At 38.3% G+C, this 14,015-nt stretch overlaps 3 protein-coding genes across 3 annotated transcripts; all 3 read right to left on the bottom strand.

Moving 5' to 3' along the window:
• Window positions 1-4,400: 4,400 nt before the first annotated feature.
• LOC122723669 lies at window positions 4,401-9,008 on the bottom strand. The gene is made up of 3 exons (XM_043956711.1): window positions 8,080-9,008; window positions 5,732-7,367; window positions 4,401-5,642 (listed from the first exon to the last, which is right to left on the bottom strand). The coding sequence occupies exon 2, from the start codon at window positions 7,355-7,357 to the stop codon at window positions 6,437-6,439; it is 921 nt and encodes a 306-aa protein (XP_043812646.1). The 5' UTR covers window positions 7,358-7,367; window positions 8,080-9,008; the 3' UTR covers window positions 4,401-5,642; window positions 5,732-6,436.
• Window positions 4,499-6,240, bottom strand: LOC122723711. The gene is made up of 5 exons (XM_043956817.1): window positions 6,061-6,240; window positions 5,732-5,953; window positions 5,437-5,642; window positions 4,738-5,283; window positions 4,499-4,661 (listed from the first exon to the last, which is right to left on the bottom strand). Exons 1-5 carry the CDS (start codon window positions 6,238-6,240, stop codon window positions 4,499-4,501), a joined length of 1,317 nt encoding a protein of 438 aa, XP_043812752.1.
• A 145-nt stretch (window positions 9,009-9,153) lies between the features above and the next one.
• On the bottom strand, window positions 9,154-11,532 carry LOC110614958 (thylakoidal processing peptidase 1, chloroplastic). The gene is made up of 6 exons (XM_021756653.2): window positions 10,483-11,532; window positions 10,288-10,356; window positions 10,115-10,183; window positions 9,882-9,968; window positions 9,688-9,755; window positions 9,154-9,600 (listed from the first exon to the last, which is right to left on the bottom strand). Exons 1-6 carry the CDS (start codon window positions 11,209-11,211, stop codon window positions 9,480-9,482), a joined length of 1,143 nt encoding a protein of 380 aa, XP_021612345.1. The 5' UTR covers window positions 11,212-11,532; the 3' UTR covers window positions 9,154-9,479.
• Between the last annotated feature and the right edge of the window lie 2,483 nt (window positions 11,533-14,015).

The following is a 14,015-nucleotide window of genomic DNA, read 5'->3' as shown; positions in this document are numbered from 1 at the left end:
CATGTTTTGAACTTTGTTTTAGCGTTTTGAGCAAAAGGAAGCAAAGTTGTGCACTTGGAGACTTTGAGCTGCTTTTCCACCATATCTCCAAGCTTGGACCATCAATCCTCTCGTTCTTCAAGAGGTAAGCATGGATCCTCACCTCCCCTTATGTTTAAAGCATGTTTTAAAGGGTTTAAGTGAGTTGTATGGCTTGGTTTTGGGTGTAACCATGAGTTGTGCATATGTTGATCATATGTGCTTTGATGATGTTTGAGGTTACTTGTGGGGTTTGAGCTAGTGTTTAGGCCCCTATATGCATGAGATATGATATGTGCTAGTTGTGGAAAGTTGGCATGCGTGAGATGGGTTGTTTTTAGGTTTGTGGAGGTTGTTTGCATAAAGTAGAGCAGGGTTCTACCTTACTGGCAAACCCTGTTTCGGCTGCTGAACATGCTAAAGAGGCTATTTTGGCCGCCTAACCTTGCCCCCGAAAGATTGGACTTTCGTCTCTGGAGGGAAGGTTCGGCCGCCGAACATGCCACCGAAGGTTAGAGACTTTCGGCTCTGGAAGGTCTTTCAGCCCCCGAACCTTGCCCTCGAAATTTTAGACTTTCGGCTCTGGAAGGGACTTTCGGCCGCCGAAAGTACCCGAGTTTCGTCTCTGGAGAGGGGATTCGGCCGCCGAACCTGCCGCTGAAGACCCCTGTCCAGCCTTCCTTTATCCATTTTTCCATGCATGCTTATGATGTTTTAGAGGGGTTTTGGGGAGATGTTCAGAGTCATGTTAGAGTATATTTGGTTTTCATTTGAGTCCACCTGTGTAGGTACGGACCCGAAGAACCAAGGAGGCCCACAGAGTTAGAGTTGCAGAGATTGTTACAGCAGGTGTCTGAGGTGAGTAGAACAGAACTATGTTTTTAAGTTAATGAATATTTCAGCATGATTCATGCATCATAAATGCCATGTTTATGATAGGATGTATTGCATTGCATTAGTATTCACAAAGATGTTGCATTGCATTATTTGCTGTTGATGTGGATGGACCAAGGCGACCCCAATAGCCCAAGATCTGTCATCTACTGTAAGACCTGTGTGAGCTCCTTAGGGGGCCGGGCATTAAGCTTAGGTAAGTCCTATGTGAGCTCCTTAGGGGGCCGGACACTATGAGATGTGATGAAAGTCCTGTGTGAGCTCCTTTGGGGCCGGGCACCGACAGAGGGAGTTTTGAGGTCATGTCCAATCCGTTATGTGAAATGTTTGTGCTGTGGCGCATTTCATGATAGCATGGTTTAAATGTTTTATTGTTCTGCTCACTAGGCTCTAGTAGCTCACCCTTTTCCCTAACCCCCATGTTTTCAGGGCCTCAGAGAAAAGACAAGAACGACAAGAGTAAAAGCATATGTAATAGTATAGAATAGTGGACATGATGTATAGTACAGAGTTAAGGTAATGTGTAGAGAAAATGGTGTAACAGTTACGTACAGTATAGAGTATAGACTTGTGATTGGCCCTAACGTAAGTTTATCCTTTTTTGTACATCTTATGTTTTATGTTTTATGATGCATGATGATGAGAATTACGCTTGGTGTATGAGTATGACCCAACTGAAGCATTGGATGAGGGCTCCAGTAAGGGGTTTTTATGTTTACAGGAACTGTATGGTACCACAGTAGGTATCACTCTCAGAGTGCATGCAGGAGATGTAAAGTCCAAGCTTAGTATTGTGAAAAAGTTCAAAATTTTATGGAAATGTTTGATCATGTATGGGATTTATCAGGTACACAGAGGTCAGGATAGGCTGGCTACGGGTCCCGGCGGCCTTAAGCCGATCTGGATCCTAGCGCCGGTAGCGATTCGGGCCGTTACAGAGGGGTATCGGATTCCGGGCTGTTACAGATTTCATCCAACTGTAACTTAATATCAAGTACAAACAAATTTTATAAATGCACAATAAATAAAATTGGAGCTGAGCAAATGAAATTAAAGGCATTTGTTCAAATATATATTACAAAATGAGACTTTACAAAATTACACTTGATCATTACAATGTCATACATCTATTATTGCTATTTTAATGATCAAGTAAGGCCAATATCTGTAGCACTGTACCAATATCTATGATAAACTCCCCCAAAAAAGAATCTGTGCACAGATTTACAATATTTCCAAATAGACAAAAAGCTCAATCCAATGCCCCAAAATACATGTTTTCCCAAAATGTACATGTAACGACCCGAAAATCGGACTGCTACCGGCGCTAGGATCCAGATAGACTTAAGGCCGCCGAGACCCGTAGCAAGCCAAACATTCATCCTGTGAACCTGTTTAATCCCATACATGATCAACAACATACATAAAAATTTTGAACTTTTCTTTCCATTCAATCACCAAACTCAACTTGTGCATGCACTATTCATAAACATAAACATTAACCCCACCTTGGAGTCCTCATCAATGCTCCAATGGGGTGACATAACATAAATTAAGTTTGGTTTATAATAATCATCATTAAACATTAAGATCATGTACTAGAAAGGGATTAACATAATACTATGGTCAAGCACAACTCTAAACTTCCATAAACATCAATACATTACTTTTCTATACTATACTTTTACATTACATCATATTCATGTCCACATCTAGCTATTACAATAACATAACTCTACTCCTGCTGACCTCCTGGTCTACCCTGTACCTGCAAACCTGGGGGTTAAGGGAGAGGGGTGAGCTATAAAGCCCAGTGAGCAGAATAAATAAACATTCAATTTAATTTGATGCTTCCATGAGATGCAACGCATCACAAACAAATCACATCAAAGATGGTATTGTCACCAATAGTCATCTACATTCCAAGGTGCCGGGATGTAGAATGGGTCAACCGGTCTTTCTCTTAAACATAACATATCATAACATTCCAACGTGCCGGAACGTAGAATGGGTCAACCGGTCTTTCTCTTACATAGTGCCGGGACGTAGAATGGGTCAACCGGACTTCCATACCATATCATACCGTATCATATTGAGAACTAAGGATCATCCAACATCTATCCACATCATCATCAAATTATGCAATGCAACATATTCGTGAATTCTAATGCAAACAACCTAGAATATCACATGGCATTCGTGATGCATGAACATGCTCAAATCTATATTTATTTGCTTTAAAACATAAGTGTTTATTCCACTCACCTCTGGCTGAAGCTCTACTGACTCTGAAGTGACTGACTCACTGTTGGGGTCCTCGGTTCCTCGAGTCCGAACCTACACAGGTGGACTCAAATGAGGGACCAAACATTCATGAACATGACTCTAAAATACTCCCCAAAAACCCCCTAAAACACCTTAAAACAATCATAGAAATCATGCAAAGGAGGGCTGAACAGGGCACTTTCGGCGGCAGGTTCGGCGGCCGAAAGGCCCTCCAGAGCCGAAAGTCATGCACCTTCGGCGGCACTTTCGGCGGCCGAAGGTTCCCTCCAGAGACGAAACTCATGCATGTTCGGCGGCACCTTCGGCGGCCGAAACTCCCTTCCAGAGCCGAAAGTCCACTTTCGGGGACAGGGTTCGGCAGCTGATTCATGCTACCACAGGCAGGTTCGGCGGCCAAAAGAACCTTCGGCTGCCGAACCTGAGTTCTTCCCAAAGGGCAGAAACTCAGCCTTCCTCATGCATAACGCCTCCCAACACATCCAAACATGCATTTTCCTATTCTACAACATGCATTCTCAAGCATACAAGCTCCTAGGGGCTTCAAACTATACTAAACCCCATCTACAACACATCAAACATGTATATCCAACATACATTGCTCATAAACACAAAGTAAACCCATAAACTCAACACAACCTATACATGCATTTCTACCCCATAAATCTTCATAAAACTTGTTTAAAACCTTAAAGGAACTATGGATCTACTCTTACCTCTTGAAGAACGAGAGGAGAGACGATCCAACTCGGAGATGGGAGAGATCTCAACTCTTTGGTCTCCAAGCTTCCAAAACTCGCTCTTTTGTTCAAATATCTTCAAATCAACATAAAGCTTATTAAAACATGAAAGATCAGAAGGAAAAACATTGAAAACAACCATAGGAGAGCATGAACTCACTGTGGCCGAAAATGGGGAGAAAACTCGCCCATTTCGGCCATGGAGCTCTTATATAGGGGCTGGCAGACCACCTTTCGGCAGCCTAAGGTGCCTCCAAAACTCATGCAAGTTCGGCGGCCGAACATGAGGTTCGGCGGCCGAACCTTTGAAACTTTCGGAAGCCTAACTTGCCCCCCTAAACCATCCCACGTTCGACGGCCAAACCTGGAAATGTCTCCTTGGCCTTTTTCATTTAAAACTCAATTTCCTTTTTTTTTTTTGCGTAAAACCATAAAATACATCAAAACATTTATGAAAATATGCTTTTACCCTTCTAGAGGTTTTCGACATCCGGGATTCCACCGGACGGTAGGAATTCCGATACCGGAGTCTAGTCGGGTATTACAATACAAATTATATCCCATCAACTAACAACATTCTCAAAAAGATCATTTGATATTCCAAAGGCTCCTTTAGATAGTTGGTCCACCACTTGATCCCACTTGATTAGTATTAACCCCTCTTGAAGTCCCCGCACCTGATGCAGTAGTGTGTTTTCTTTTCTTTTGACTTGCAGCCATATTTGCCTGCAATTAGAGAAATACATAAAAAGGTAAAAAAGGTCAAAATAGATTCATTATATGCAAGCAAAGGTATAGTTACCCCAACAGCAGCATATTGACAAGTTCTCTTATTGTGGCCTGTTTGTAAGCACCTAGCACAAGTGAGAGTTGCTGTCCTCCTTCCTCTTGCTGGTGGTTCACTCTCATCTCTCTTTCTAGCCTTCCTGGTTGCCTCCTCAAAGGAGGTGGCAACATTGATGGGTGTTCATTATCAAGTTCAAGCTCAGTTTGAGGAACAGGATGTATGGCACCTGCATAAACTCTTGAATAGCACTGCACAGTGTAATATTCATGGCAAAACTCTTCAATATTGCCCCTAACATATGCAATTGCTCTAGCAGCATGCTTGCATGGTAAACCACTTATATCCCACCATCCACAACTGCATGTTCTTTTAGCTAAACTAGCAGCAAACCTACATGGACCCTCATGAACCTCATACTCTTCATTTCTACTAGGGAGCAACTTAAGAAACCTACTGGCAGTAATGATTTTATTCAATACTTTCTTTGTTCTTGGTGTAACTATCTCTTCCCATCTTTGAGGTTTACCAAATCTTCTATGCAACCTAACCATACATTTCTGCCTAATAGATTCAATAATATTGATAATAGGCAAACCTCTCAATTTCACTATCTATGCATTGAATGATTCGGTCATGTTGTTAGTGTAATTGTCACACTTAGCTTCAGGCCAGAATGCATGTCTAGTCCATTGACTAAAGGGTATGTTGATCAACCAGTCATATGGCTTTTGATCTCGCTTGGGCTTCAAATTCTTCATGTGAAGCCAAAACTCATAAGAATGAGTACTCTTTGCAGCATTCCAAAAATCATCTCTGAGCATGAGTCCAGGGAACTCTTTCTTGAAATTCATGTATAAATGCCTGCAACAAACTCTATGAGATGCATTGGAAAATATATTTTTGACAGCATCAATGAGTCCCTACAACCAAAAAAATAGTTAGTAACTTAAATTAATAGCATATAGTTCAATATGCTAAATTAGAAAAAAAATTGAATATTAATTCATACCTTTTGCCTATCTGACATAATAGTTAAAGGCCTATTATCAGTTCCTCCACCAATGCAAGAATAAAGATTTTCTAGGAAAAATGTCCAGCTATCACCACATCCTACTTCAACTATAGAAAATGCAAGAGGTAGCACACCTCTATTTCCATCCAGTATGACTGCAACTAAGAAAATCCCTCCATATGGACCCTTCAAGTGACAACCATCTAATTTATAAAGGGTCTACAACCATTCTCAAACCCAGACTTTATAGCATCAAACATAATCCATATTCTTTGAAAAACAAAAGGATCATCTTCATTAGCCCTTGGAGCTGGCTAAATTTTTACAACTGTACCCGGGTTATATGTTTGCAAATAATGGACATATTTCTTAAGTTTTTTGAAACTTTCACAATGCATGCCTATATTCTCATCTCTAGCCTTGCACTTAGCTCTATATAATTGCCACACAGGAACTTCCACACCCCATTTTTCCATCAACTCATGCTGCATGATTTCATAACTCATGTCAGGGTCTGCCCTCAGCTTTCCCCTAAGTTTTTCTACTATCCACTTAGTGTTTGAATTCAAATTTTCATTTCTTAATGGTCTTATGCATGTGTGCTCATCATGCAAAGTCTTAACCATGAAAGTGACTTAGTCAGACAAAACTGATGCATGAAACCTCCAGGGACATCCTGCACTGGAAAACTTAGCTGTTAATCTAGTAGTCATTTTTAACTCTTGTAATATCATATCTCCCCTTAATAGCATAATCCCTCATCGCATTCCTCAAAGTTACAATGTCCTTAAAAACTTGGCCCTCTTTAAACAAAATCTCTTCCCCTTCATTGTGTTGGAAGGGATGATCATACATGCCATGATAAGGATCAATATATTTTTTCTTTCTATTCTTTGGATCGTAAAACTCATTCTCACTATCTTCAATCTCTTTGTCATTGTCACTAGCATAACCTGATAAACCATCTGACTCCTCAGTACTAATCTCATTGTCAAATACAACTTCTTCAGGTAAATCATCTCCAACCTCACTTTCATTGAATGATACATCACTTTCAGAATCAATTTGTGGTGATTCATTGGCCCCTCCCCCTAACTGCCCACTTTCACTAACACTTTCCTGTCTTATCCCTCTACCTCTAGTAAAACTGATTCTTCCTCCCTTTCCTCTTAATGGCATACTCCTGCCCCTACCTCTTGTGGACCCATCCCTACTTAATGGGGGAGTGTTTCTACCTAAGGCATCATCAAGGTTAATATCCTCAACAGTATTACCACCCTCACCAAGGTTACTGCCCTCACCAGTATTACTGCTCTCACCAATAATACAAACATCGTCATCATCAGACATCTCAGTGTTCAAAGAGACCCCCTTTACGTGTACAGTCAAAGGCAATTTATGACTACGTTTGTACAACTCAAAAGCCAACATTAAATCATCATCATTTTCTACACTCATCCCACTACCAGTAACAAACGTAACAAACGATGCAGCTATGTTAAACAACTTATAAATATCAGACAACAAGGATATGTACGAATACCTTGCAATAGGGACATTATATAAAGAATCAGTTTTGTTTTCATATGTCAACACCACAGTAAATCTCTCTTCCACAGCCATGTCTTCAGACCTGCACACATGAATCACACATTCTTTAATTAGTCAAAATCTCCTGAAAAAAAAAACACTAAAACTATCAGTAACAGTAAGTGGTACCCACATGTTTTACTATAATACAAATATTATGATCACACATCCAAAGAAAAAAAAAAAAAAAAAGCACAAAAAGTTACATTTCCCCACTTGTTCGACAGAAACCAACAAAATCGGGATCACAACTTCTCTTCGACAGAACCCAACTTCTCTTCGATAAAAACCAACAAAATCGAGAAGAGAGGATTTAGGGAAGAAGAGAGAAGTTAGAGATTTGAGAAGAGAAGTTATCGACTTGGGAGAAGACAGAAAGCTAGGGATTTAGGAAGAGAGAGATTAACGATTTGGGAAGAAAAGAGAAATTAGGGATTTCGAAACAGAGGTTTTCATTTTCGGGAGAAGAGAAAGGATAGGGATTTGAAAAGAGAGATTATCGATTTGGGGAAAAGTTACACTAAGGTTATTTTGGTCTTTTCATCTTATTTTTAAGAGAAAAGAGGGTAATAGTGGATGGAAAGACTGATTTGTTAACAGTTTGATTATATAAAGACGTTTTAATAGGTTTCTGAAAATACAGGGACTGACTTGTTAATAATGACAATATCTAGGGACTAAATTGTAAATCTTCCTATTTTTTATGCTTTTCATACAATATAGCACAACTCACTCAAGCCCAAAGTAGCTCATACCCATAAAACCCAGCTCCAGTAGCCACATTCCAACAACTAGCATCGCCACTGTAACCAAGCACTGCCACCAATCAGCTCACAAGCCACCACCGCTGGGACAAAGACCACAGCATAACAAGCTTACAAAACCATAAGAAACGCGCAGGCAACTATGGATGTAAACCTCAGAAACCCTGAATCAACAATGCATCGGCGATAGGGTGCAATGAAGGAGACATCGACATCTTTATGGCCTTAAGGGAAGCCAATCTCAGAAGAGTGGCCTCAATTCTCCTAAGGACCACCACCAATCCATGCAAACTACATATCCTTCAAGTGTAGTAGGAAACTTCTACCTGAAGCACACCATCAGATGTGGTAAGAACTCTCAACCAAAGCATCCACAGCTCTGAAAAAACTGAACAAACAAAGATCAAAAAGCAAAATCGATCGACTAGAGGGAGAATCTTAGCCGGCGAAACCAACCCTCAATAAACCAAAGAAAGATGAATACAAATCAAGAAAACATACCATCCCGTGGGCTGTGGCAGGGGAGACAAATCGAAAAGGAACAGAAACGGGGCTCTTCCTCTTCCCCTTGCGCTCTTCTCTTTCTCTGTCCTTTTGCTTGCTTCCTCTTTATTTCTCTTCGTAATTTGAATCTGGAGGATTGTTTCATTGAAACTTTAAGGATTGTCTGCTTCATTACCACACGTTTGGTAGGAATTTTGTTTAAAGCAAATTTTTTAAATGATTTTACATTTTGCAAATATTGAGATGCTGTTAAAATTCTATTGTAATTTTAATTTAACTCATTTTATTTATCCTATTATTACATTAAATTTGAACAACCTTTTAGCAAGGATTGTTGACAAAATAAAATTTAGAAACAAAAAAAGATAATTTGTTTGCTACCTAAAAACTAAACATCCTTTCCAAAATACTTATTACTCATGGGTTGGACTAAATTATTCAGTAATGGCACACCCTTAGGAAAATTAGCACCTTAGGCTGCATTCTTCAACTCTCCATTCCACAAACAAAATGTCAACAGCAAAAAACATACAGCCAACCTGGAGTTCAACCCAAAAAAGGTAATAAGAAGAAGACAAGCATCTGATTCATTGACAAGACGATTTAAAGCAACAGTCCAGGATAGAATTTGATCAGTTCGTATGTTCTCTGGCGCCACTGATGCGCTTTTTAGTGAAACCATATTTTTCAAAATCTTGTGTACAAGAAATTGGAAAAAATAAAAAGGAATAAACGAACTGATTGATGACAGAGCTACATATTCACAATGGCTCCACTATGAGCCAGAAAGTTGCAAAATGTTTTATCAAATCACATCTGGATGAATAAGTTATCCGACATTATGAATAAGTTATCCGACATCCTGCCCTTTGCAATGGGCACTTGCATCAAGATATTGCAGCAGTATTCTTTTCAGCACTTGGATCATAGATGGTGTTGGATACTTTGGAGGGAGGCCAGTAGCGAAACACAGACCTCCCAACAATGTTCTTGACAGGAAGCGGACCCCTGAAAATAAGGTGAACAACTTAATGTTAGAATGCAAGGTAATCTGAAACAACAAATTGATTCAGGGATTACAGAATCTTAAATTACCAGTTGTGAGAATCAAAACTGTTATTGCGATTGTCTCCCATCACAAAGACACAGCCTTCTGGGACAAGCTGCATAAGCAAACAAAACAACTTCCTTAATTACTAGAGTGCAAGTAATGTAATAAGACAATTAAGTTCAAAATAAAATAATCAACTGGCGGAAAAGAAAAATGAGAGAAGAGCAGGATTCATTACCAATGGTTCCATCTCATAAGCAAGTGGCTCTAGAATGAAATCCTCATCTTGGACAGTTCCATTCACATATAACTTGCCCTCACGAGCCTGCAAAACACAATGCCCACATATAATGATATTCGTTCATGAAGAACGTAAACCCTCTTGTCTTATCAAAAGGGCATGTAAATTGAAGACAAGGGAATATAACAATACTAAAAAGTTGAATCATTAAATAAAATGTAAAACCTTACTTCCACAATGTCTCCAGCAACAGCCACAATTCTCTTGATAAATACATCACCAGATTTATAACCAATTTCCTGAACGTGGACAGAATATACAAAAGAAACTATCAGCGAAATAAAGTCTTGGAAAGAGCAAAACCTTAATCATGTTCACCTGAAAAGTCCATTCCATATAATACCTGCAAGATTGGAGGTGCCTTAAATAGCACTATATCTGCAGGTTCTGGTTTCCTGAAAATGTATGAAACCTGATACACCAAAACAGGGGGGAATTCATCATCAAATCGGATATCATTTCCAACAGTACATCAAAGCTTATGTACTTCATGCCAAAAAAGGATATTGAATAAAAGCTAAATTGTACAAATGTTTACCTTCTCCGCGAGAATGCGGTCACCCAAGTCCAGAGTAGGTGACATAGAAGTTGAGGGAATTGACCTGGGCTCCGCCAAAGCCGACCGGAACAACAAACTAACAGTGGCAGCCGTAAAAATGGCCTTGGCATCCTCCGAGCAAAAGCTGAACACCTTGGATAACCAGCTTCCGCCCTTGTCAAACTCCTTCCCGTTAATCTCCAACGTCACAGTACTATTACTCTCATGCCTTAGGTAACTTACTGCCCCTCCTCTATCCACGTCAATACTCTTCGGCCCAGTAACCGGCTCATTGCATGGAAGCCACCTGGAACCCAGCAAAAAGGGAAGGATCGAGGCTGTTCTAAGCGGCGAAATTCCAAAAACGCCTGTGCATGATGAAGAAGCTGAAATCCCAGCCGTTGACTTCATCAGCGAGACCAATCCGACAGCAATCGGACTCTTAAAATTATCTCCGAACATTTCTCCGGCGGTGGTACTATATCTCGAAACCCAACTCTTCGCAAAGGAGTTAGGCTTCTGGGTTGGGCGCCGGTAACCTGATTGGAAGTCCCTCGTCCTTGGTGCAGGGGGTTCGAGATCAGCATTCTGCACGGGAGGGGAAGCGAAAATGCGAGAACGAACCCAACATTCGTAGAGGGAGCGGCAATTTCCAACCCGGCTGCCGGCGCCGGAAACGACGTTTTGGGCAACATAGCCAGAGAAGGAGATGGTAACACGAATAGCCATATCAGCAATTCTGATAAGGTTGAAAACGATCTGGTAAATACTTGCTTCGGAAAGTGGGAGAGGAGATCTAGGAAACCCTAGAAGAAAATAAACGACATTTCCACTGAAGAAATCAGTCAATCGGAGACGGCAGGGTGGAATTGAAACGCGGAACTAGATTAAGGAATCAAAATTGGTCGCAATTAAGATTATTGACGGAGGAAAGAATTAGGTATTTTGGTAAAGGGAGTGAGTTCCTGAGATCTTCCAAGTCTCTGGAGGGGAGAGAGCGGAAAGTCTCAGATTGAAGAGGCGAGAATTTACAGAAAGCCGCTAAAACTTGGGAGAGCTTGGGGTTTAAAAGACAAGTCGCCGTGGCAGGCTAGCGAAAGTAGACTGGTTTCTTGCCCAAATTACGAAATTGCCTGTGCTAGTTTGATTGGCTTTTTTAAAAAAAAAAAAAAAAAAACATACTACCTCGTATTTTTCATTAAAAAAAAACACCATATCTTATTTTTTATCTATATTTTCTTTTTGTTTATGCGCGTTATCCTTTTATCTTTATATAATCAATTAATATTTAATTTATATAAAAAAATTTATTAATTAATTTTTTCAATTTAAAAAATATATTAAAATATTTTTAACATTTTAAAATATTTATAATTAATTTATCATTAATTTCAATTATTAAATATAATTAAAAAAATTAAACATCTTTAATATGATAAAATTAATTAGTATATTTTTTATAATATTAAAAAATCAATTAATAATTTTTTAAATTAAATAATTAAATAATTAAATATTTAAATATTTAAATATTTAATAATTAAATATTAAAATAATTACTTTTTTTTTAAATGGAATAATTACTTATTAATAAATCTTTTAAAAGGTCGTGATTATAAAAAGAAGGAAAAGACTGATGAGGGAGATCTCTGTGGGGGATGTAGGCTGGAGCAAGGGAAAAGCCAATCAAAGGAAAGCCAGGATCGTCAATAAGATTTGGGCTGATCTCAGAAAAGTATGCACCTGACCAGAGTTGTAAAAGCTTTGAAAGTAGAAGTCACTTTTTCATTCCCTATAAAAAAAGCCATGAAAAATAGAAAAATAAGTAAAATTCCCCTATTTTCAGCCTACGAGCTAAAGGGAGGTCATCACTGTATTTTTCAAATAAAATATCAATTAATAAATTTTTTAATAATATAAAATTAAATAATAAATTTTTTTATTCTATAATTAACATATAAATTAGTTATCACCGCCCTATGTAATTTTATTTTACTTTTAACATAATTTATTTTTTTTTATCAAAGCATAGTAAATTACATTTTAAACTAATGAGGGCAAAATATAAAAATTTAATTAAAATAAATTAAACTAATAAAATTATAAAATAAAACTAAATACAATCAACCAAATAAAAAAACATAATTAAACTCAAATAAATCGAAACATCTCTCATATCATGTCAATTTCGTCATCGCTATATCCACCATTACATTGACACATCACTATAAAAATTGCCGAAAATAAAAAATGAGCGAAACGCAAGTAATAGACACACGACTGAAGACCAATCATATGAAAAAAGAGAAAAGGTACATTCTAAGAAAAATCAAACTCCAATAAGAGAATAAAGTCATCAGAAATGATCGTCCAACAGACCAAAAGATGACGTGATAGAGCTCGGCCTATCAATAATTTACGGAAGTGTTACTTGCCGAACATAGTGGCGCAGTCCCCAGATGCCACATTACCGTAAAGAAGACCTTTTTTATAAACTGATCAGAACCCTTATCGAACCTAGATTTAACAACAACCGGCAGTTCCCTCGCAATGAAGCCATAGAACCTACGTGACAAGAAAAACAAAATGAAGATAAAAAAAGAAATCCAAACAACCACAGCACCGGCGAAAGAGAAATCCAAACAAATAGCGAAATCCAAATAGGACACCGTGAACAGTAGCAGAGGGAGGGTACGGCAAAGGGGCACGTGCTGTACCGGCGATCGGAAAATACTTTAAAGGGGGATGAAGGTGCCGCAGCGGCGCAACCGGTGGTGCCGCAGCAGTGCAGTTGCAGCCGGTGGTGCCCTATCAAAGGGAAACTCCTGGCTCCGTCACTGACCGTGAATCCAAAAGACAAAAATAAAATTCAGAGTACCCTACCCTATCCGAATGCAGGGGACACCCACCACAACCACACAAAAACAACCAAACCAAAACTCTGCAGAAACTCCCCTAACAATGGTCGGGACAACTCTTGTCACTTCTCACATTCTCGCGTGCCAGTCTTCTCCTCTCTCTCTCTTCGTCACTTTTCTCACCATTCTTTCATTATCATGTTGCTCTCCTCTTTTCTCTCATACTTACGAAACACCGAAAACCTTTTTTCTAGTAATTCAAAAAATATGTTATTAACAATAATAGCTTTATTGTTATACTGACATTGAGATTTGATTTATCCTTTATATTTTGTGCATAATTTCTTATATTCATGAGACTTATAATTTTGTAACTTAATTTTTATTAATATATAATTTATAGTTTAAAAAAATAATAGATTTATTGTTTCATAGAACTTAATATTTTTTTTATTAAAAATGGATATAATTAGAAGGTTAGTAAAAATTTTTTAATTAAAAAAAATATTTTTTTTAATTTATTTAAAAAAAGAACAAAAATTATAGAATAAACTGGGTATTATTTAAATTTTAAATTAATTTAATATACAATTTTTTTACTATTTTCTTGAATTTGATCATAGTTTATAAAATTTAAAAGATTAAGTATATTGTATGACATAATACTATTTATAG

The sequence above is a fragment of the Manihot esculenta genome, chromosome 5 (genome assembly GCF_001659605.2).
Source record: "Manihot esculenta cultivar AM560-2 chromosome 5, M.esculenta_v8, whole genome shotgun sequence".
NCBI classification, from domain to species: Eukaryota; Viridiplantae; Streptophyta; class Magnoliopsida; order Malpighiales; family Euphorbiaceae; genus Manihot; species Manihot esculenta.
Note: the sequence above shows the minus strand (reverse complement) of the source record. Positions and strands in the feature narration are given on the sequence as shown.